The sequence below is a fragment of the Quercus suber genome, unplaced genomic scaffold, assembly GCF_002906115.3.
Source record: "Quercus suber isolate HL8 unplaced genomic scaffold, Cork oak 2.0 scaffold_176, whole genome shotgun sequence".
In the NCBI taxonomy this organism is placed as follows: Eukaryota; Viridiplantae; Streptophyta; class Magnoliopsida; order Fagales; family Fagaceae; genus Quercus; species Quercus suber.
Genome location: NW_027069636.1, coordinates 753,854 through 779,019, shown reverse-complemented (window position 1 = coordinate 779,019; position 25,166 = coordinate 753,854). Strand labels below are relative to the sequence as shown.

The 25,166-nt window shown below is 36.7% G+C and overlaps 2 protein-coding genes and 1 pseudogene across 2 annotated transcripts; 1 reads left to right on the top strand and 2 right to left on the bottom strand.

Annotated features, from left to right (window-relative positions):
• Nucleotides 1-881: 881 nt before the first annotated feature.
• On the bottom strand, nucleotides 882-24,627 carry LOC112023607 (oligopeptide transporter 7-like). The gene is given in 8 exon segments (XM_065778245.1): nucleotides 882-1,613; nucleotides 1,750-1,932; nucleotides 2,227-2,482; nucleotides 3,135-3,524; nucleotides 3,701-3,832; nucleotides 3,834-3,878; nucleotides 23,824-24,394; nucleotides 24,509-24,627. Coding segments are annotated over 8 exon segments (2,229 nt in total). The 5' UTR covers nucleotides 24,543-24,627; the 3' UTR covers nucleotides 882-995.
• On the bottom strand, nucleotides 9,009-12,055 carry LOC136069541 (oligopeptide transporter 7-like; annotated as a pseudogene).
• Nucleotides 12,117-12,687, top strand: LOC136069554 (E3 ubiquitin-protein ligase RHA2B-like). Its single transcript, XM_065778246.1, has one exon. It carries the CDS (start codon nucleotides 12,119-12,121, stop codon nucleotides 12,608-12,610), a length of 492 nt encoding a protein of 163 aa, XP_065634318.1. The 5' UTR covers nucleotides 12,117-12,118; the 3' UTR covers nucleotides 12,611-12,687.
• Nucleotides 24,628-25,166: the final 539 nt, after the last annotated feature.

Genomic DNA, 25,166 nt, shown 5'->3' with positions numbered 1-25,166 from the left:
CTCTAGCATCACTTTTGTTCGATTCAATTCTTTAACTTTTAGTGGGTTTCAGTTAGTTCAACTGGTAAAGTCTCTGATGGTTGTATAAGAGATCTGGAGTTCAATTCCCGCCTACACAAAAACTAATTGGTGTCTTGGTCTGATGATAAGGAACTATTATCAGAAGCGGATTTCATAAGTTAAAACTATCTTTAAAAAAAAAAATCTTTAACTTTTAAGTTTATTCAATTCAAGTCTTTTGTCCAAATTTCATTAGATTGGCTGCTGTTAGTTTTCCATTAAAAAAAAAGCTAATCCTTTTCAATCTTGTTCGGTCACATGTGCACATTGTTATTTTATGTTTGAATGCATGATTAAGGTAGTCTATTAGGGATATCCTTAATAGAATTAGGCTATAGAATATGGTGAGTGGAGGTTGGCCCATCCATTTTGTTGGGAAGGCTTGTGGGCCCAACATCTTTTTAAGTGTATACTCTAACTCTGGACCAATGTCTAGTATGTAGATTTTGAGTAATACTACCATTATAAACTAATTTATAATATTTTTATAAATTTTTAATGTAGCTAACTTTTTATTAGTTTTTATTTAACCCTATCATTAACATCATTTTTTTAATTTACCAATAATTACTTATCACATAAGCAGTTTGTAAATTTTTTTGTAAAAAAGTTTGTACCTCGAGCATTACTCGAATTTTGTGTGTTTGTTTTTTTGGACCAAAAGCAGGGGCAACTCCTAATCTTTCTCCACCTAGTCCATGTCTAAGATGGGAAGCAAGTTCAAGGTCCCAATCACTAGCTATAAAAAAAACACAATCATATAAAAGAATTTTCATATTAATTAACAATAAAGTATTTCCAATATCATTGATTCATTATTATACAGTCGCTTTACAGATATACGACGATGAAGAATCGAAAAGAGAAGGAATACAATATCTTCTCTTCTTCTCTTTTTTTCTCCAATCAACATACAATTAATCCAAATGCTTTGCTTAGAGAACCGGTAACCAGCCATTGATTACAACTCCTTGCTCTGTTGGACAAGAAGCCAATGGACATCCATCTGAGTCACTACCCCACCAATTGAGGCTAACATTTTCCATCCCCAAAAACAAGTATAGTAGTACTCCCATGAAGGCTAATCCAGCATCAAGTGCCCCAGAGAGTACATAATTGTAAAGACTCCACAAGTTGCGATAGTACCTGTAAGCAATAAAGCCTGAGGCGAAACCAATAAGAATCCAACTGGTGTAGTTGACAGCGGTGGCTGGGGGCATTTCAATTATTGCCCCTAAGAGCACAGGAATAGTGATAAGCCAAATCCATTGCCTATCTGGTGAGGCTTTGTGTGCCAACCAAACTAGGACAGGAGTTATCGCACCAACTAAGAAAAACCAGTTAATGCCAGAGTAGTAGACAAGATCTCCAAAAATTCTTTGAGGCCCAATTAGACCCCAGATGACAGAAGCATCATAGAATACATGATCAGAAGGGCAAGTCCATGGGCTACCTGCTGGAAGTAATGCCATATCGCATATGTTTGGAATGTTGTCCATTAGCCACCAAGCTGTTCCCAAATGCGCAAATGCTGCTATTATTGTACCTAAGACCTGAAAAGAATCATTGTTGTGATAATCAAGGGTCAAGAATAAATAAATTGGTGATTGTCATTTTACTGATCAGATAGTGACAAATGCACATTTCCATTAATTCGTAGTTGTGAAAAAGAATGAATAGGATACTAACCTGTGCCATGAACATTGCTCTTGGGGGAATCTTCATGTAATGACCAAGCTTGAAGTCTTGCAGAAAGGCGATCCCCTGTTTCAAACTTATGTACCCATACACTTTAAAGCATATGTTGGCAACAGGATATCCTGTATACAAATACCCGATAATATACTCTGTGATTACATTCAAGGTTGGCGTCTGCTCATGAGTGAAAGATTTACTTCTGTTAAAGTTAGAAGACTAATAACTGCATGCTGTAGATGTAGTGGTCATGCACAGGCAATAAAACAATGCTTGTTGAATTTAAAATTTACATATAGAATGAAAAGATAGACACCATTGTAACTTTTCCATGAGCTCCAGCAAGAATTGATAATAGCGAGTGAAAAGAAAAATGAAAACGTCCCAAATCTCCACTCAAATATGAATATGGTTGTGGCAGAATACCAGTAAATGTATATGTAGAATTTGTAAAATAGTGCAGAGACATACCTGATTTGTTGTGGCAGTGATGACTCCAACGGGAAGAGTGTAAAATAAGGCAAGACTGCATGCAAGCAAGATGCCCCACCATGGCAATTGGAGTTGATCATTGTAGAACTGGAAGGCACATATGGTAGCCACAATGTTAACCAAAAGTAGGCACATGAACCACCATTGAGGAACTTGCTTATATTTTCTCATGAGCTTTGAGTGCACATCCATCTTCTTCTCTTGGAGGGCAGACTTGCTTAGTTGCCATATTTCACTACACCCTTGAAAGTATGAGTAATTTGCTGAATAAAATACAATGTATAAGGCTATAACCTAGTTCACCCTGACCTTGTTGCCTCTCTTTGATTGCACCGGCTTGATGTACAAATTAGAGGAGTTTGAGATACAAGCAGAAAACTTCAAATTCACTTTTTTTTGTGAGGACTGAATTTCATAATGAAAGGTGATTAACATGACATGCCCATCAAGTTTTCTTGATGATAATTATGCGGTGAAAACTAATATATAAAGGTACTAACTAAATCTTTGTCACTTTAAGGAGAGCCATTCCATATTGCACGTACATGTACAAACACACAAAGGCATATAGTCAGACACTAATGCAAAATAGTATCAGCCTTATAAATTGTTGTCCTATATGAAAAGTAACATTTGAATTCATCCAACACTCCATTTTCTTTGGATGCTATAACTACAGAGACATCCTAAGGCTTTACCATATAGTCAGTATTGGCAAAAGAGTTAAAAAGTCATTAGTAGGTGCATGTCTTAGGATATTATATGACCAACGCAAAAATTATCCATAATCTATGATGAGCAACCAAGTGAAGCCCACCTAACAACAATCAGGAAACGATTTATTGCAAATTTCAAATGAACTATTCAAGCAGAGACATGTGGCTTACCTTCCATGGAAGAGAAACACATGAACAATAGTGGCAGCAAGGCAGGCGAAGTTGATACCATAAGTTATAGCAAAGAAGGTGCTCATATAAAGAGGACCTTCACGGTTGTATGCCTCCGTGTCAATGTGAAAGTTGGGGTCTATTATAGCTGAAACATCATAGCTTTGGCCTGTAGAAGTGAATAGCCCATCTGAGTATATGGGGAACGTCTTAGCCTTGTAGATATTGAACCAATAAGCTGTGGGGATAATGACATACATGACAAGTGCAAAACCAACAGCAACATTGGCTGTAGCAAACCATGGACTGGCCAGTGGGCTTCCAAGGTAAGAGGAAACACTAGACCAATCAAACCCCAAAGCACCAATTCCAAGACCATGAAGCCCATATTGAACCAATAAGCTGTGGGGATAATGACATACATGACAAGTGCAAAACCAACAGCAACATTGGCTGTAGCAAACCATGGACTGGCCAGTGGGCTTCCAAGGTAAGAGGAAACACTAGACCAATCAAACCCCAAAGCACCAATTCCAAGACCATGAAGCCCATATTGAACCAATAATCCTAGTTGTTGGGCAAGAACAGAAGTAGGAAAAATCCAGCAAATCCAGGAAAAGGAAGTCAACATTGGGAATAGGTAACCCGGAAAAACATAGTAAGCGAAGCTGCAAATAAAGGCAATGAGGAAAAACTGGTTGTGTTAATCCACCCTTGGGCCTCTCTTCCTTCTCGTGTAGTGCCCTGTGAATTTATAATTAAGCTTTTTAATTCGATGGCACTAACAAAATTATAATGGGTCCGGTTAAGCCATCTATTTTTTAAAATATTTTCTCGAAAATTAAAAATACTGTTAATACTTTTTTAATTTCTAAATTTTTTTTCAAAAATGAAAATTATTGTAAGACCTTAGAGCACACATTAGCAAAATTCAATTATAATAGTAGTAAGTAGTTAAACTTTGTTGTTATAGCTTGACTTCTTAAAGTAGCAATTCTCTGGTGCAAAAGGAGATTCCAAGGGTTTGATAATTAGTTTTTTTGCAACATTTGAGTCTCCTATAAGGCTATACCACGCTCATTCTAGGAGAGTATTATGAAAAATTTTAATTTATAAGAGAGAGAGAGAGAGAGAGAGAGAGAGAGAAACAGTCTCTCATAATATAACTTGCCTACTGGTAGTGATTCTAGTAAACATAACATCTAAATTACAAGTTATGATTTGTTACATTTTTTTTTTTGATGAAATTTGTTACATATTATATTCTCAAAAAAAAAAAATTTGTTGCATATTACTATATTAGGTACACTGTACAAGCACCTTTTTACCGAGTCATTTGGGTAAATATTGTTTTTTTTTAAAACTAATTTGCGTTCTAGTTACTGTTAGAAGTTATTTAGGAGAGTGAGGAGAGAGATTGAATTTCGGCAACAGTATTGCCGAAATTCAAGAAAAAGTAGGAGAGAGAATGAGAAAATTGGAGGAGAGAGAAAAACTCGAATTACGGCAATGGTATTGCCGTAATTCCTCTGCCCAATCTGGCCGGGTTTGTGCGTGTGAGGTGTGAAAAATCCCACAATTTCGGCAATACCATTGCCGAAATTGTGGGGAAATTTTTTTTTTTTCATTTTATTTGTGGCAATGGTATTTTGGCAATACCATTGCCACAATTGTGGGGAAATTTTTTTTTTTTTTTTTTAATTTGTGGCAATGGTATTTCAGCAATACCATTGCCACAATTGTGGGGTAATTTTTTTTTTTCAATTGTGGGTTTTTTTTTTTCAATTGTGGCAATCGCATTGCCGAAATTGTTTCAATTGCCACAATTAAAAAAAAAAAAAAAAAAATTTTTTCCAAACAGTATTAGGGAAATTTTTTTTTTTTCAAATGGGACAATGACATTGCCAAAAGAAAAACTTATTTTTTCCTATTGCCGAAATTCGGCAACGCCATTGCCACAATTGTGGGGAAATTTTTTTTTTTTTTATTTGTGGCAATGGTATTTCGGCAATGGTATTGCGTGTGAGGTATTGCCGAAATACCATTGCCACAAATTTAAAAAAAAAAAAAAAAATTCCCCACAATTGTGGCAATGGTATTGCTGAAATACCATTGCCACAAATTAAAAAAAAAAAAAAAAAATTTCCCCACAATTGTGGCAATGGCGTTGCTGAATTTCGGCAATAGGAAAAAATAAGTTTTTCTTTTGGCAATGTCATTGTCCCATTTGAAAAAAAAAAAAAAAATTCCCTAATACTGTTTGGAAAAAAAATTTTTATTTTTATTTTTTTTAATTGTGGCAATTGAAACAATTTCGACAATACGATTGCCACAATTGAAAAAAAAAAACCCACAATTGAAAAAAAAAAAAAAATTTCCCCATAATTGTGGCAATGGTATTGCCGAAATACCATTGCCACAAATAAAATAAAATAAAATAAAAATTCCCCACAATTTCGGCAATGGTATTGCCGAAATTGTGGGATTTTTTTTTTTTTGGGGCACTCACACATTACACTCCTCACACGCACAAACCCGGGCAGATTGGGCAGAGGAATTATGGCAATACCATTGCCGTAATTCGAGTTTTTCTCTCTCCTCCAATTTTCTCATTCTCTCTCCTACTTTTCTTGAATTTCAGCAACACTATTGCCGAAATTCAATCTCTCTCCTCACTCTCCTAAATAACTTCTAACAGTAACTATAACGCAAATTAGTTAAAAAAAAAAGCAATATTTACCCAAATGACTCCCTTTTTACCCACAGGAGCCCACCCAAAAAAAAAAAAAAAAAATGTTGCATATTACTATATTAGGTACAACTGTACAAGCACCTTTTTAACAATGGGAGCCCACCCCCCAAAAAAAAAAAAAAAAAAAAATTTACTATTGGCTCTCTCTTCCCGCTAGAAAAGTACAATAGTCTAGTATTTTACTACCATAAATAGTAGGAGTATTTTTTTTTCTTTTTTTCTTTTTTTGCATTGCTTTCCCGTTTCCAGTTCAGTGAGTAAATTAAATTTTATTAGAATTTTAGAATTTTCTTTGTATAAACCTGTAAGTGTGAGGCAAAATTTGCTTAATAGTACATTTTTAGGAAAATTTTAGGCGGATAGCCCAAAGGCAGAGTTATTTAGTAATGTAGACCTTTTTTGGAACTTGATTTTGTCAAACTCGAGTTCCAACCCAAAAACAAGTTTATCAATCTTAAGTTTCAATTAGTTTAGGTTGCGTGACAATCTGACATTATATAACAAATTGGAACTTGAGTTTGCTAAACTCGATTTTGGGTTGAAATTCAAGTTTGTCAAACTCGAGTTCTAAAAAGAGTCTATATAACTAAATAATTTTCCTAAAATTTTCCTTAAAAAATACTATTCAGCAAATTTTGCCGTAAGTGTGAAGTGCATTTTCGTTTTACATAAGCCGACAAGTCTCAAGTGGATTTAAATAATCTTAGAAATTCTTAGATTAAGCAGTCATACAAATACGGCAAAAAAAGAATTAATAAACTAACCCACTAACCCTCAAGTAAAATTTTTTAGTTATTCTTAGAGTACAATTTTTTTTTTCTCTCATATTTATAATAGAGAGTACTATTAATTTAATGAATGAATTCGTTATAAATATGAAATATGAGAGAAAGAAGAACTATTCATCGTAATCCAAAAATATCTCTATCGGGGTTGAACTTGAGTCTATAGGTGTGTCCAAAAGTTGGCGAGCTGCTAAGCTCGTATGGGTGCTTGACAGTTGGTAGTGACTAGGGGTGGCAATTTTTATCCAAACCCACAAACTTGCCCAAAACCCACTTAATTTGGATAAGTCTTGACCCAACCCAATTAAATATTTGGGTTAAATGGATAAGACCCAAATGAATAATTCAATTAAATGGGTTTTGATGGTTAAACCACTGGGTACCCAATTACCCATTTAAAATTTAAAGTTTAATACTTTAAAAAAAAAAAAAAAAACTAAAACTAAAAACTGAAAACCCTAACAAACAAGAATACATCACAGTAGCTACAGCCAACCGCCTCTTCCTCCATCTAATGTAAAAATTTTCTCCTCCATTTTCTAGGCATTTTCTCAGCTACCAAACTAGAAAAAATGTAAGAATCTTTCCCTCTTCCTCTATCTAAAGTTTGTCGTAGCCCAATCGTGATACCCACATCGAGAACGACTCTCTTCCACGTGCATTTCGATTCCGACATCGACAGGAGTGGGAACGGTGACCGGGTACTAAAATGGGTCATCGTCTGCGACCCGATCGGGGCATCGGATCTTGATACCGAATCCAAATTTGGTTTCAGAATGGCAGTCGGCGTCGGCGGCGAGATAAAACCCGAAACGCTGGAGCAAATGGTGGACATTTGTGATTTAGTTTGTATTCCGACGACACCTCGTTTGTATTCCAGTGAGGGCCAGGCCTCGATCTGAAGCTCGAAGGCGGTGATTCGTTTCCACCACGACTAAAACGGTTCACCGGAGACCTTGCTGGCTTCATTACGACGATCGGAGACTCACCGTTCTGATGGCTCATTTGGTTTTTAGTGCTTTGCATCTTATGTCTAATGTTTCTTGTTTGGTTGGCCAGAAAAGTGCAAGAAGAAAATTTGTCACTTGTTAAATTACTGAAAATAAATTTTATAATATGATTTTTATAATGGGTTAAATGAGTGGGTTACTAATTAAATGGGTTGGGTTGGTAATTGATAATTAATTTATATATAAATGGGTCATAAATGGTTAAATGGATAAATAAACACCAAACTCATTTATGACCCAACCCACCCATTTGCCACCCCTAGTAGTGACAATGCTAAAACCAAAGGCGAGGCCATGACATATTTATAAAATGGTAAATATTTGTTCATACTCAATTTTCACACTTGTGCACATTATAGAGCCATAATTGCACACGTAATGTACACATTTAAAATACGAAAATGTGAAGTCACACATTTAAAATGTAGAAAGGAATGTGTACAAGTAATACGAAATAAGTTATGTGATAAAATCTTTACCTTTTATAAAAAGCCATAGCTGACAAAAGCTAAGTAGAGGGCTAACTTAGTCCTTTTTCAAGTTTGGGCAAATTATAGCATGCGGGTTTAGAAGAGCAACATGTAGGCTTTTGAGAAAAACATGTAGAAAAAATTTAGGACTTGGAGAACTCAACTTGATGATTTGTCACCGAGGAAACTCTTAAAAAGCATTGGTTATATCTTAGAAAGCATTGCTTTCTGTTACATATTTTTTAGTTAGCCTTTCTCACTTGATTAGATGGAGTTTCACATATATTTAGTATTTTGAATAGGAAAGCAAGATCATAGTCCCAAGAACTAGCATAAGGCATTGCTTCAAATCAATCGCAGTTGTTTGGACCATTTGGTTAACAACTCACTAGGTAATAGCTATTACCTATAAGAGAGCACCATAATGAAAGGATTTTCGTATTGGTAAACAGTACAATATTTCCAATATTGCTAGAAAAAGACTACAAACACAACAAATTTGATAAAAAATTTGACCCTTGATAATGTGGTAGATTGTTAGTAGTAGGTTAAAAATGATGTTAATGGTAAGGTCAAATGAGAATTAGTAAAAATTTATTAACTCATATCACTAATATACAGTTTCTTTACAAATATATATCTATGAAAAATAGTAAAGAGTCTAAATCTTCTGTCCCACTTTTCCTGGTCCACTCTATACTCTACCAATAAATATTTACCACGTGTTCACCTAATTAATTAAATACTATTATTAATTAATAATTGTAGTATTAATAAGTCAATAATAACTGTAATATTAAAAGAAAAGGTGTTGTATTTATTTACTCTTTGAGTAAATAAATACAATATATTTTCTTTTTCCCCCTAATCAACATACAACTAATCCTAATGTTTTGCTTAGAAAACCGGGCAGCCTTCGACTACAACTCCTTGCGCTGTTGGACATGAAGCCAATGGACATCCATCGGAGTCACTACCCCACCAATTGAGGTTAACATGCTCCATCCCCAAACACAAGTACAACAGTACTCCCATGAAGGCTAATCCAGCATCAAGTGCCCTAGAGAGCACATAATTGTGACGACTCCACCAATCACGATAGTACCTATAAGCAATAAAGCCCGAGGCAAATCCAATAAGAATCCAACTGATGTAGTTGACAGATGTGGCTGAAGGCATGTTGATCATTCCCCCTAAGAGCACAGGAAGAGTGATAAGTCTAATCCATTGCCTGTCTAGTAAGGCTTTGTGTGCTAGCCAAACTAGGACAGGAGCTATAGCACCAGCTAAGAAAAACCAGTTAATGGCAGAGTAGTAGCCAAGATCTCCAAAATTTCTTTGAGGCCCCAATTAGACCCCAAATGACAGAAGCATCATAGAATACATGATCACCAGGGCAAGTCCATGGGCTGCCTGTTGGAAGCAATGCCCTGTCACATATGTTTGGAATTGTGTCCATTAGCCACCATGCTGTTCCCAAATGCACAAGTGCAATTAGGGGCGGAGCCACCTTATGCATTGGGGGGCCATGGCCCCTCCAAATTTTTTTAAAACCTCTCTAATTATAGGTAAAACTAGGCTAGAATCATTTTGAGTTAAGAGTTGGCCCCCACAAGATTAAAAGATTGGCCCCCCTCCAACATGTCACTCATAAAATTCTTCCCACCCCAAATCCAAACTGTGCAATCATAAAAATTAATTCTTTTTTCTTTTCCTTTCTTCTCTAAAGCGTGATAGCCACATCTGTATTTTTTTAGTTTTTAGTTATTCAATTTTTGTGAAGGGATAAAACTGAAGTATAGTACATTAGATTACCTGATTAAAATCATATGTATTGAATTTAATTGTCCTTAAAAATAATAACATTATTTGTATTTTATTGGTCATGATAAACATGTGCTTGAATTTAATTGAAAAACCTAATGTATTACACTTACGATATTGTACTTAAGTTTTGCACTTTCTCAAAACTATTACAATGAGGCCGTTTGGATTCGGCGTCTCGCGTCAGCATTTTGATGAAAGCGCGTTTCTGAAAAAAAAAAAAAAAAAAAAAAAAAGGTTTTCAAGCATTTCAGGTGTAGTGCGACTACTGTTCATTGAACAGTAGCCGCATTATTTGACTTTCAACCAGTGAACAGTGCACTGAGCACTGTTCGTGGGTCCCACAATTCTCAATTTTTATCAACTTTTTCATTAAAAATGGGTCCCACGGTACTATTCACACATTTTAAAATTATTTTGCTACAATGTTTTCAGTTTTCAATTTTCAATTTTCAGCTGAATCCAAACGGACCCAATATCCCTTTCCACTTAAAAACTACTGAAAAGACTCTCCTCATCACTTGGTGCTCTCTCTTCAGTTACTCTTCATTAAATCTTCCATGAGATGCTCTCATATAATCACATTTTCATTAGTTTCTCCATCTTCCTTAACGAAGGGTTTTCTTATTTAAAGCTAAGCAAATGTTGAGAAATACCAACTTCTTCTTTGTCTTCTTCTTTTGTAGTTTTGTTGTATACTTATATTTGATTTCAATGAATGTTATGGACTTATGGTTTTTCAAAAGAATAGGAGAAACTCAAGAAAAAAAAAAACTTAAGATGCTCAATTGGTCGATTAACTTGTTAGTATTTTGATATCTTAGTGCTATAGAATTACACCGACAAAAAAATTCTATCAATAATCTTATGTTATAAATATACGGTACTTTGAGTTTTTCGTTGAATTGCAAATCAAAATGATAGTTTTGCCTTGGCCTCCCCAGCAAAAATTCCTGACTACGCCCCTGCAAGTGCTGCTACTATGGTCCAGCCACCTGAAAAGAATCATTGCTATGGAAATCAAGGGACGGTAATAAATAAATATAAAACAGAACTTGAAAAATTCATTTCCATAATATTTTTAGTTGTGAAGAGGAATGCATAAGATACTAACCTGTGCCATGAACATTGCTTTTGGAGGAATCTTCATGTAATGACCAAGCTTGAAGTCTTGCAAAAAGGTGATCCCCTGTTTCATACTTATGAAGCCATAAACTTTGAAGCATATGTTGGCAACAGGATATCCTAGATACAAATACCCAATAATATACTCGGTGATTACATTTAAGGTTGGCATCTGCTCACGAGAGAGAGATTAATTTACACATGTTAGAAGTAAGAAGACTAATACCTGCATGTAGTAGATGTAGCACTCAATGCACAAGTTGATAAACAATGCTGGTTGAATTTAAAATCAACATATAGGATGAATAAATAGATGCCATTTTAGGTTTTACATGAACTTCAGCTAGAATTGATTATAGTGAGTGAATAGAAAGATAGAAAACAAGAAAAAAACCCCAAATTTATAGTCAAATGTGCATATGGTTGTGGAAGAATTTACCGCACATTGATAAAACTTAATGCAAAACTTGTAATGTAGAGCAGAGACATACCTGATTTGTTGTGGCAGTGATGACTCCAACAGGAAGAGTGAAAAATAAGGCAAGATGCCCCACCATGGTAATTGAAGCTGATCAATGTAGTACTCACAGCCGACGCCTACATTTCCAGCCCACTCTTTTGCTTAGCTCATTAAATGAGCTTGTTGGACAAGTGCTGAGAAGTCAGCAAAGTTGCATTGAAGTTGGGCCTCTCTTTTAGCAAAGTTGGTTCCGTGTTAATCCACCCTTGGGCCTCTCTTTCTTCTCGTGTGGTGCCCTGTGAATTCACAATAATTGTATTGAAGTTGACAACACTTGACTACAAAAACTACAAGGAAATGACAACAACCACAACAACCGCAGTAATAGTAAGTAGTTGAAATGTGTCGTCTATAGCTAAACTGCTTAAAATATCAATTCGTTGGTGCAAAGAAAGGCCTGCACCAAAAATAGCAACTTCCACTAGCTAGCCACATTTAAGTATATCAATAATTCATTAACTTTCAGCAATATCCTTTGCACTTTCTTCTGCAGCAGCCATGAAAGCTCTCTCTGAATTCTTCTCCAACCTCGAAACCATGACCAAAGTCTTCTTCAACCTCCTACTTCTTGAAATCATATTTCTAATCCGTTCAGTCACCGGATTAAGCCCTAACTCTGATAAACGCCTAATCACCACTAACCAATACCTTAAACTCATTGAAAAAAACAAACCCACAACTCGTTTCACTCAAAGAATGAGGATTATGGCCAAGTCAACTGAATGCACAGTGTGTTTATCTGAATTCAAAGAAGGAGACAAGATTAGAAAGTTGCAATGTAAGCACACGTTCCATAAGGATTGCCTAGATTGCTGGCTACAACAATATTGTCGTGGCACATGCCCACTTTGCCGGACTAAGGTTTTGCAAGATGATATTGTGGCTAGTTGTCGTCGGATGCGAAATCAGGTAGAGTACGATGGGAGTGATGAGGAGCTCATTTTCTTGTTGTCTGCATTACGTGGAAATAGTTTACATAGATTGTTCTAAGTTGTCTCTTTTATATAGAATACATGTCCCAAGTTTTGTACATAGAAGCGCATAGATTCTTGTCTTGTGTTTTGACACAAGAAAAAAAAGTAGGTATTTCGTATTTTAATCTTGTTTTAGATTAATGCATGTATTCACGACTATATTCAAAATTTAATAAGATAAGTTTCTAAGCTTTCTTGTTATTAAAAAGTTGACCATTCAATGCTAGAGCTCTGTTTTGTTTTAGCATTAACATTTTTTGGAATATAGTTCATTTTCTAAAGAGTATTTTCTAGAAAACTATTTTATTTTTTGGTGTTTGGTAATGATAAGTGTAATTTTTACATGATTTTTATTATCCTCTTATTTATTAAAATTGTTAGTTTTCTTTTATTTCTTTTGATTTGATTTGATTTTTGAAGGAATGAGAAGAGCAAGGAATCAAAGGAATTTTGTACAAAATTCAAGTCCAATTCGGATTAGGATTCCAGCCTGCACATCAGTTAGTATTTTCAGCATAACTTTGGGCTCAGATATCCAATCGAGATAATTCAAGTTGGGCTGGAAAGTTAACTTAAAGGGCTACAACTTTGTAGTTTACCAAAAGTCCGAATTCTGACGTTAAATGGGCCAAAATCGTCGGTTAATTGAAGCCTAAAAATCTGGGATTTTCTCCAAACGGGAATAGGATTCCTTGACCTATTTAAAGGCTCTTTAGGGTAAAAAGAAAAAAAAGGAGAGAAAACCTGAGAGGAAAAGGGGGCTGCCGCATTGAAGATTTTTCTTTTAGGAGTCTTTCTGAAGAGGAGGATCTGAGGGCAAAGGCGAGAGCTTCATGTTGATCAACCATCAGATGAAAGACATAAGTTTTATTTGTTTTCTTTTCAGTTTTATTATGAACTAAATTTTATTTTCTAGAGCGTTGATGTAGTCTAGCAATGAACACACAATTTATATTCTGAATTATTTTATTTTTAATATTTCCATGATTGAGTGTTTAATTCNTTTTTTTTAAAATCATCTTTAAATACTCCATAGAAAATGCCACAATTTTAGTTTTTGCCTTAGGCCCCAAATACATTAAGCCACTCCTGCATACATAACGCAAAAGCAATGGGTTTCGTCCTTATATGGGTATCTACGTAATGTATAATGTATCTACATAGTATATCATCACTTCACAATATTTGCATAATGTATCTGCCAACAAATGCAATTTCCTAAATAATTATCATTCATTATATGACGTAAAGATTGTCCCATGAAAAAGCAATTTAGAGGAATATAGGCACTATGTTTAAATTTTGTCTTTTACTTCATTCATTCTTTCTACTTCTTCTTTTTTTTTGCACCTTTATGTGCGAAAAGATGTAACTTTTGCCTAGAAGAAGGAATTGGAGCAATGGCCAGTTCTGTCTTGGTTAATATCAAATGCAAGAAACAAAATTTATTTTGAGAATATTCAAACACAGCCACATGTGATTCTAGAAGGAGCCCATTTAGTTTTGGAGGCATATCATAGAGTTTCGCCTACTCAGGTTTAAAGGATAAGCATGTTTTTGTGTTCTAGAAAGTCATTGTTCTTTTTATAATTTTTTTGAAGTTTCTGTGGTTGGTTTGGTACTATAATATGCATAGTGTTGGCATGTCTTACTCTGTATATATTTTCCTTTACATCAATAAAGTATTTGTTTTTAATTAAAAAAAAAAAGAGCAATTTCTACCTAAAATCCATCAAATCGAAAATTTCTTAGAGAAAAAAAAAATCAAGCTTGAAACTCGAAGCAAAGAATATATGATTAGAGAAAAAGTAAAGAGAAGAGAGAAAAAGTGAGAGAGCTTACCGTGAGAGAGAGAAAGCGCCAAAAAATTATGTTTCCCATGGCTATAGAAGAATATAATATTTATAGGAGATGCAATGAGTGAGAGAGATTGTTTTCCATTTTTTTTTTTTTTTTTTTGGAAAACAACCTATAAAAAATAAGCCTTATTTTTATTAGGCTTTTCCGTTGACTAAAGATTGTTTTCCGTTGACCGGTTTTTTTTTTGTGCTACCAAACACTAAAAAATGCGGAAAACTATCTTCACAGAAAGTTTCCATCAAAACAAACAGAGCGTAATACTTTACTTTTGGCTTTAACGAAATTCCAATGGAAAATTATGCTGACAATATTGCAGTACAACATGCTTTTTGAGAACCGCATGCTTAGTGCTAACGGTTGACTATGAATTTTGTAAAGAAAAGCTATATACTGGCTAAATTATAAAGTTTTGATGGCTTGAAAGCAAGGTAAAAATGTAAAAGATTTTGTTACCAAGTCCCAAATATGGGAATATTGGTAAATTTGTATGAACCTTTTACTATGGATAAGTTGCCCATGGAAGGGCCACCACAAGGATCGGAACTGGCTAGGTGAAGAACACCATTTACTCTCTTAACTCTCATTCATCTTCCACTCCACCACCAAGTCATTGTCACTAACAATTCCACACACCACTCTAGTGGCTTGGGTTGGGTCCATTTTGCGTTGGCGTCTCCACCTTTATATCCAGTCCCATCCACTATTCACACTCACACAGAGATATTGATCTTAATCTCTCTCTCTCTCTCTCTCTCTCTCTCTCTCCAGTAATCTATATTCTCTCTCTTTGCATTGTGTTGTGATAACTAATAAGGAAATTTGTTCTCTTTTTAAAGTTGTTACATCAAGGTTCTCTACTCTTTCGATATCTCTCTCCTCTTTGCCAAACTTGAACACCTTTTTATTATGAGTCCAGTTAATATGTGCTCTTAGGGCACACATTAACGATTTATTTTGGGAAAGTTTTTATGGAAAATTGAAAAAGCTGTTAAAACAGTGAATTATTTTTTCGTTTTTCCATAAAAAATTTTTTTAAAATGGATTACTAATATATGTCCTAAGGGTACACGTTAGTAAATTTCTTTTATTATTATAAATATTTGAGTGCCAAAATACTTTTTTAGTAAGTAAAGTATCTATAAGTATGACTTCAATGTCTAAATATTAAAACTGAATACATTATTGGTCCTTAAAATTTACGTATTAGACCCATTTGATTCATAAAATTCAAAGTGAATTCTATTAGTCATTTTCCTTTTTCGTCAACTTTCATTTATTTCTTTGCCTATGTATCTAAACTAAACAATACCGCATTATTTGAAGACGTGGCAACTCTTTTAATGTTAAAAAGTTACACATTACCCCGCACAAACCTAGACCAACCATTTTTTTAATATACCCAATTCAAACTTGTTAGAGTTTCTAACGAGTCTCTCTTTTTCTAAACTCGTATCACGAAACTCTTGATTAACCAATCTTGTAGTATTTGCCAATAGTACAGCATTACTCTAAAAAGGAAATCATTCATTTTTAATAAATCTTCACGTATATTTGCATATAATGACCGATAAAAGCATAAAACCAAACCCCAGAAATCCACTTAACTGGGTGAACATATATATTGCTGGTATAGCTCATGCTCCAGGAGTTCGAGTTCAAGAAATTCTTTACAATAGGTTCGCGTTCAACACCTATTGTTGTAATTATTTTTATCAACTTCAGTACAAAAATGGAACCAGGCAAGAATCACCTGATATTTTACAGAAGCAACCGTTTTCTCACAGAAAACACCACTTTGTTCCAATCATTTTCTTACTTCCCAATTTTCAGCAACGTACCCATGCACCACAAAGAAAATATTGTGTTTCAACTTTTAAGCAAGGAAACTAGCCAAGTACCCATAAATAGAGACAACTAACCAGAAGGAAATGTTCACTTTCGTAATAGCAAAGAATCTAAGCCACAACCTCTTAATTTCACTTTGCAAACAAGCTTGTTCACTGCTGCAACATATATTTAAAAAGCTAACAGCAAGTCTTCCACTTTCAATAAACTCTATTATAACTGATCCACTTTGCATCTGATAGCTTTTGACATTGTTGTGCATAATCCTTAGTTGGAAGACTTTAGCTAGGAGGGGATCTTCTCCCCATTGGTTACTCATGGACGATATCTAAATAATATGCTATTGATTTGTAACTTTCATGCTATATATATATGAACATAAGGAATATTCTTCTGTCAAAAAGTTTCAGTGCACTCACCTATATTATGTTCAAAATAATACACTACAAAGAAACAGTAGCACTGTATGCTTTTCTTTCCAATTGGCAAACCATAATCAGTCAGGACCTACATAATGGAGCAGGCAACAATAGTGTATTTAGCATGCATCTGTACATTGAAAATTTCCTGCATCCTACAAATAATTATACAATCAATGCCTACCATATGGGTCAACCAGCAATGGAAAAAATTAACCAAGAACTTCAACAGCCTAGGATAGATGTAGAAAATAAAGGGCAATAGCATCCAAAATCTCATATTGTTATTCTACCAATAATGGATAGCAATGATCTTTTTCGTAGCTGGGCCAGGAGTCTTTGCCATGCATGAATGCCTCATGATGCATGGGCCTCTCTTCCTTCTCGTGTAGTGCCCTGGAATTCAGTAGTAAGTAGTACAATAGTAACAGTAGTAAGTAGTTAAACTTTGTAGTTATAGCTTGATCAAGTAGTTAAACAGTAGTAAGTCATGACTTCTTAAAGTTGCAATTCTTTGGTGCAAAAGGAGATTCCAAGGGTTTGATAATGAATTTTTTTGCAACATTTAAGTCTCCTATAAGGCTATACCACGCTCATTCTAGCAGAGTATTATGAAAAATTTTAATTTATAAGAGAGAGAGAGAGAGAGAGAGAGAGAGAGTCTCTCATAGGTACAACTGTACCTAATATATTCCCCTGAGACAACACTGTTGTCTGTAGGGCTAGTGGGTCTATCCTTCAGGGGATTCGGGAAACAGTTTGGTTTATTTTCCTATCAATATCTCCTACCTTCTTCTCTCTCAAATATTCTCTATTCTTGCCATAGTGTCATGGAAGACCTTTCAAAACAATGGACTAAGCTTTCGTTGTTAGATAGAGAGACAAAATCACATTGGGAAAAAACAGAGAATCTAATGATCATATCATTGCTGCTAAGTTCTTAACCCGCAGAGCGTTGAATGTTGATGTTGTTGGTAGAACCTTCAAACCTTTATGGAGAGCGATGAACGGCTTCACAATAAAATATATGGACAATCACACTCTGTTGTTTGTTTTTGAAAATCAGGAAGATGTCAACCGGGTCCTGCTCAGTGAGCCTTGGACTTTTGACAAACACCTGGTGATGGTTCAAAAGTATGAAAGAAATACTCCCTTACAGGATGTAAGTTTTAACAAAACCTCTCTTTGGGTGCAAGTTTTTGATATTCCAGTAAGATACATGACCAAGGAGGTGGCAGAAGATATATGTAGTTCTGTTGGAGAGGTATGCCCCTCTGAAACTCACCCAACGGAAGTAGGAGGTTGTTTTGTGCGGGTTAGGGTCAGAGTGGATGTGACACAACCATTATGCCGTGGAAGAGTTGTAGACATGGAAGTGGGTGGCCAGGTCTGGGTATCCTTCAAATACGAAAGGTTACCCATTATATGCTACTGGTGGGGGCGCCTTGATCATGATGAGAGAGATTGCCCGTTGTGGATTGAAAGCAAGGGCACTCTTAAGCCTCAGGATAAGCAATTTGGACCTTTTATGCCTGCCTCTCTGTCTGTAAACCTAAGGAAAACTGTTTTGCATGTTTCGGGCTTCTTTGAAGATAGAAAGGGTCTTCAACCTGGTCTGATGAAGACCAAGGCGAGCTCATGTAGTCAATTGGAGACGGTACCTCCACCGAAAAACACTGGCCTTCCTCTCTCTGGTGAAAAAGTAGACATGGAAACCTCGTTTATGGCGGTGAATGCAATAAATGAGGATGTACTTCCGGTTGCCTCGAGTTTGCAGATTGATGTAGATATGACGACAGACACTCAGGATGAAGCTGCTTTATCCTCACCACCAGCTATTTTTCACCATCCCAACGAAGGTGACGTGAACATAAAGGGAGGCGGATCCTTAATGGGTGCTGCACAACTCCTTCCAAAGATCTTAAAGCCTGTACTTGATCCACAAATCACGGGTACATACGCTGAGGGTGACCCTTTCCTTGCTAAACTCCAAGAAATTGACCGTGACCTACAAAAGTTTGATCATGTCCCATATGAGAAAAAGGAGTGCGCAAGAAACCAACAAAGTGCTCAGTTATCACAAATTGAGGGCTGCCAGATTGGGGAGTTGGGCTCGTTGGGATTCGAAACAGATGAATATTTAAAGTGCACGGATTCAGAAATAACAAAAGTATCAAATGGACCAGAAGGGAAAGGAAAAATAGGACTTGGGCCCGGCCCACAAAAAGATATGAAGAAAGGGCAATGGACAAGAATAACAAAAAGGCTCAATTATGATTTAGGGGTGGAAGTCTCATACGGGGCTGATGGCCTAAAACGTAAAGACAGGGAGAATCAGGCCCGTGAGGAACTCAATACAGAGAAGGAAAAAAAAAACAAAAGTTAAGGGAGGAAAATATGAAACAAAGTGTGCGGTTTGCCACACATTTGGGATCGGCGGAGGTTGCGGAGCAACCCCGCCGGGTGCAATGAGTATCCTTAGTTGGAACTGTCGGGGGCTTGAAAACCGGCAGACAATTTAAGAGCTTGGTGATATAGTCCGGGCACAAGATCTCACAGTGGTGTTTTTAGTCAAAACATGGCTGGATGAGTCAAGGCTAGCTGGTTTACGTGATTCACTTCATTTCGGTCATCACCATGGGGTTTCAAGATTAACTCGTGGTGGTGGCTTGGTGTTGTTTTGGAAGAATGACTTTGATGTAAAAGTTATGTCTTCCTCAAAAAATCATATAGATGTCCTGATCAATAGAGGAAAGGAAAATGTGTGGCGCTTTACGGGTTTTTACGGAGCACCAGAAACTCAGCTTCGTATGGAATCTTGGGATTTACTATGAGATTTAAACAATCGCTTCTCTATTCCGTGGTTGTGTGGGGTGGATTTTAATGAACTTTTGAAGTCACACGAAATATTGGGAGGCCGTTTATGACCTTATGGACAAATGTAGAAATTTCGCGAAGCCCTTGACGAGTGTGGTTTGTTTGATCTTGGTTTTGTGGGTAATAAGTTCACGTGGCACAAAACTCATCTGGGTGGTGGAGTGGTGTGGGAAAGGTTGGACAGAGCACTCAGTACATTTGATTGGTTTAACTTGTTCCCAGCTACTAAGGTAAAAACTTTGGTTTGTGCCTCTTCTGACCATTGTCCTATCATGATCCTACCCGAAGGGATCAATTTAAATCCCTAACGCCCTTAGCGTTTTGAGCATATGTGGCTTGAAGAACAGGGCTGCCACAACACTGTTCAAAATGCTTGGAAAGCCATCTCCTCGGACCCACCTATGACAAAAGTTATGTTGAATGTTGATACGTGTAAAACCCAGCTGAAAGTTTGGAGTAAGAAGTCCTTTTGTAATGTAGTAAACACACTATTGGAGAAAAAAAAGAATCTGAAAGAAGCGAAAGAGTCTGCTACGAAAGGAGGGAGTGTTGATTTTTTTCTCCAGTTAAAAGCTGAGGTGGCCGAGCTTCTTAGAGTGGAAGAAAAAATGTGGCAGCAGCGAAGCCACGAGCAGTGGATGATTTCTGGTGACAAAAACTCTAGCTATTTTCATAACTGTGCTTCACAACGGTTCCGACGAAACAGTATTACTAAACTCAAAGATTCATAGGGCAGAATGGCCTCATGTGATGATGAGGTTTCAGTAATGTTTGTTGAGTATTATAAACATTTGTTCACCACCTCAAACCCGCAAGACATCGAGGAAGTAGTTCAATTTACTAAACAGGTGGTGTCCGAAGATATGAACAACTGTTTGGTCAGAAACTTCACAAAGGACGAGGTGGAAATGGCCTTGAAACAAATGGCTCCATTGAAAGCCCCGAGGCCTGATGGAATGTCGCCAGTCTTCTTCCAACATTATTGGGAAAGCATTGGGAACAATATTGTAAAAGCTATGATCTCATGCCTAAATTTAAACTCAATAGAGACAGGTTTGAATCATACTTTTATTACTCTTATTCCCAAGGTGAAGAGTCCTGAATTTGTTACTGAATTTTGCCCCGTTGCCCTCTGTAATATTTTATATAAACTTGTTTCAAAAGTGTTGGCAAATAGGCTGAAGAAAATTTTACCCCATGTTATTTCTGAATCTCAGAGTGCATTTCAATCGGACAAAGCCATTTCCGATAATATCTTGGTAGCCTTTGAGACTTTGCACCATATGAAGAGGAAAAGAACAAGAAAAATGGGACATATGGCTTTAAAATTGGATATGAGTAAAGCCTATGATCGGTTGGAATGGGTCTTCCTTCAAAGGATTATGGAGAAGATGGGCTTTCATTCGAAGTGGATAGGCTGGATTATGGAGTGTGTAAAATCTGTGTCCTATTCGATTTTAGTCAACGGTGAACCAAAAGGTCATATTGTTCCCTTACGAGGTATTCGTCAGGGTGATCCTCTCTCTTTATCTTTTTTTGTTATGTTCTGAAGTTCTAAATGGGTTAATTGAGCATGTAGTGGACTGTAAACATATAGAGGGTGTCTCTCTTTGTAGAAATGGACCAAAGATCTCTCACATCTTTTTTGCAGATGATAGCCTGCTATTTTGCCGTGCAAGAGTGGGAGATGTGGAAAAAATTCAGGAGATGTAGGGAAAATATGAACGGGCGTTAGGACAAAAAAATTAACTCGAACAAGACTACCCTCTTTTTTAGCAATAATACCTCAGTTGGTACAAAAGAAGAATTAAAAGTTTTGCTTGGAGTGGTCGAATTAAAGGAGTATGAAAGGTATTTGGGTTTACCAACGATAGTTGGTAGGAAAAAAAAGGCGAGCTTAAATTTCATAAAAGATAAAGTGTGGGGTAAACTCCAAGGGTGGAAGGAGAAATTATTATCGCAAGCCGGTAAAGAAGTTCTTCTGAAGGCGGTGGTTCAAGCCATTCCTACGTTTGCAATGAGTTGTTTTCGTTTGCCAATCGGTCTTTGTCAAGACATTGAGATGCTCACTCGAAAATTTTGGTGGAGTCAAAGGGGTGATAGAAGAAAAATTCATTGGGCAAAATGGAAGGTATTATGTCAACCAAAGAGTGAGGGGGGTTTAGGCTTTAAAGATCTTTGCAAATTCAATAAAGCTATGTTGGCAAAGCAGGTGTGGAGATTGATTCATGATAAGGAGTCCCTATTTTATAGAGTTTTTAAGGCGAAGTATTTTCCAAACTGCTCAATTTTTGAAGCTAAAACTTCTTCTGGCTCTTTCGCATGGAAGAGTATTCTGTGGTCCAGGGATTTAATTGAAAAGGGATCCTTTTGGAGAACTGGAAATGGTAAATCGGTTCAGATATATAAAGACGCCTGGTTACCAAGTCTTGATGGCCGTTTAAATTCCCCGGTGATGCAGCTTGCTCCGGAATCTACTGTGGACTCTCTGATTAATTCTAAATCGGGTTTGTGGGATACCAATCTCATTGATTTGTGCTTTTATCCACTTGATGCTTTGTTGATCAAGTCTCTGCCTCTATGTTCTAGTCCGCAACCCGACACTTTGGTTTGGAGATCTGAACTTTCGGGTTGCTATTCTGTGAAGTCGGGTTATAAGCTCCTGTGTGAGCTTCTCCTTCCTGACATGAATCGTCCACCTGTCTTGGATTCTATAAGAAGTTTCTAGAAAAGCATCTGGAAGTTGAAAGTTCCTGGTAAGATTAAGCATTTTCTTTGGAGGGCCTGCACAAATTTGCTGCCCTCTAAAGAAAATCTACTGAAGCGAAAAATCCTCAAAGATTCAAGTTGTCCTCGATGCTTTGGTGTTTTGGAGTCTGTTGTGCATGCTTTATGGAGCTGTACCTGTATCGAAGCTGTGTGGAGGGCGGATTTTGAATGGGTGGATCAGTTCATCGGCTTCTGAGTCCTTTACGGACGTTTTGGAAAAAATCTGTACCAAACTTGCCTTGTTACCTCTATTTGCTACTACGGCCTGGTCATTCTGGTATCAAAGAAATAAATCTCGACACCAAGACAATCCCCTGCCCCTTCACAATATTGCTGGTTTTGCAAAAAACTACCTCCACGAATTCAGGGGGTTGGTTTGCCCCCATCCTCACAGACGTCGAGCTGTTTCTCGCAGATGGGTTCCTCCTGTAGTTGGTGTGGTGTATGATGGTGCTTGGTATAGAGAGTCGGATATGGCGGGAATTGGTGTGGTTATCCGAAATGATGTGGGCCAGGTGTTGGCTGCTCTATCCGAGCAGATAGTAAAACCCCCAACTGTGGAAATCCTAGAACTTCTTACTGCCTGGCGTGCTGTCACTCTTGCTGCAGAATCGGGCTTTGCTCGGATGGTTTGTGAAGGCGACTCTGAATCGGTGGTTAACTTACTAAGGTGTCCCGGCATGGAAAACTCTTGGGGAGGGCATATAATTATGGACATTAAATCCCATTCAAACTCATTTATGAGTATTTTTTTCGTTCACGTAGGTCGGCAAGGCAATGTAATTGCACATGCCTTAGCCCAGCGAGCAAGACAATCTTTTTCTTCTCAAATCTAGTTGGAGTGTGTTCCAACGGATGTTATGTCTTTTGTATGGGATGATTTTCCTCTTTCTTGATTAATATTAGTAAGTATTCACTTCTCAAAAAAAAAAAATGTACAACTGTACAAGTACCTTTTTACCCATAGGAGCCCACTCCCAAAAAAATTAGAAAAATACAATAGTCTAGTATTTTACTAGCAGTATTTTTTTTTTTTACCTTTTTTTTTTGCATTGCTTTCCAGTTTCCAGTTCAGGGAGCAAATTAAAATTTATAATAATTTTAGAATTTTCTTTGTATAAACCGGCAAGTCTGAAGTGCAATTTCGTTGTACATAAACCGAAAAGCCTCAAGTGGATTTAAATAATCTTAGAAAATCCTAGATTATATTAATCAGTCATACAAATACAGTAATAAAAAAATTATTACACAGACCGACCATATCAGATAAAAATTTTACTTACTTTTCTCTTACATTCATGATTAAACCTACCATATATTTAACGAGGGTACCCACGCTATTCTCCGTGGTTTTTTCAGTTAAATTTTTTTTGAACCGAGTGTAATATTCATTTTCCAAAAGAAAAAAAAGACCCAAGTATATAACTGACGCGAAACCTAACAGTAACGCCAAAATAACCTGAAGAGCGAGACTTGGACGAGATTTTGGGGCCACCACATGGCAGCCGGGTCAACCAAATACCTCCGGAACAACCCGGCCCACCCGAAACCCATCACCTGCGACGTTATAACGACGACCAACGCCACCATGAACGTCAACTCCTTCTTGCAGAACAACTTCACGGCGTTAACCAGGTATATCGAGAACACGTTACCCGCGCCCGAGTTTGCGAAGATGGTAATCAGCACGTGCTCTTTCACGTTGAAAGGACCTGGATTCAACGTGAACTCGAACTTTCGCCCCTTGAAGAACACTCGCTCCGTTATCGTCGACGCCATGAGGTGTCCGAGCGGGACCATCGCGATCTGAGCTGAGATTGATGTTAGCGAGAGAGACTCTTTGCGGTACCAGAAGAATTGGTTGAGAAATGAGAGGACCACACACGCTAGGCTCCCTAGAATCCATGTTCGGAATGTGAAGCACGGGAGAGAAGGGTCGTCGGTGGTCGGAACCGTTAGAGCTACTTGCTCGATCGGATATTTCTCTGCGTCGGTGGAATTTTCCGAATTTGATGCTCGAGAGTTCTGGACTGTGTATGAATGAGAAGATTTTGAAGCTTAGCTTAGTGTTTGGGGAGGTGGAAATTTGAAGAGAAAAAGAAAAAAGTGAATTGAAACGAGGAAAGAGATTATGAAAATCTTACTGAGAGGAGCTTTGATTTCTTCGTTACTGTTCATCTTCTCTCTCCCTCTCCCTCACTCCGTCTGGCTCAAACAGTACTGTGTATCACATAATCTAAAACTTGGACCCAAAAAAAAAAAAAAAAAAGCTTTTTTAACTTTTAATAATAGCCCCTTTTTACTTTATGCGAAACAGTATCTAAAATTAATGAAATTTACAAAGCTGGCTTCAAGAATAATAGCCCATGGCCATGAGCCATGAGCGCTTTATAAAATTGAGGGGGAATTAATATTTGATTGTTCCCATCAAATTAAAAAAAAAAAAAAAATATTGATTGTCAGTCTTTTGTTATATGATTCTTGATGCAGTGTTCAAATACTGACCATTTGATTGAGTAAATGATGGATTAGGATTAGGAATGGGTTGAGTCGGATTGAGATCAAGTCCAATACTATGAATGATTGAGATTGATAATTGTAAAAAGCAACATTCAACCTTAACCATTGATTAAAAGAAGTTAAGAAAAATTTTATGAGAAGTAAAAAGTAAGGCAAATGTTAACAAGCTCCGCATCAATGCTTGTTAAGATTGTACTAAAGTGAGTCTTATTTAATAAAAAAAAATTAGATAAAAAAAAAGCATAAAACTAGTCCTATAAATTATTTTATTATTTTTTTTCT

Coding starts and splice junctions, on each gene's coding strand:
- LOC136069554 (XM_065778246.1), top strand. CDS start 12,119: ATGAAAGCTCTCTCTGAATTCTTCTCCAACCTCGAAACCATGACCAAA.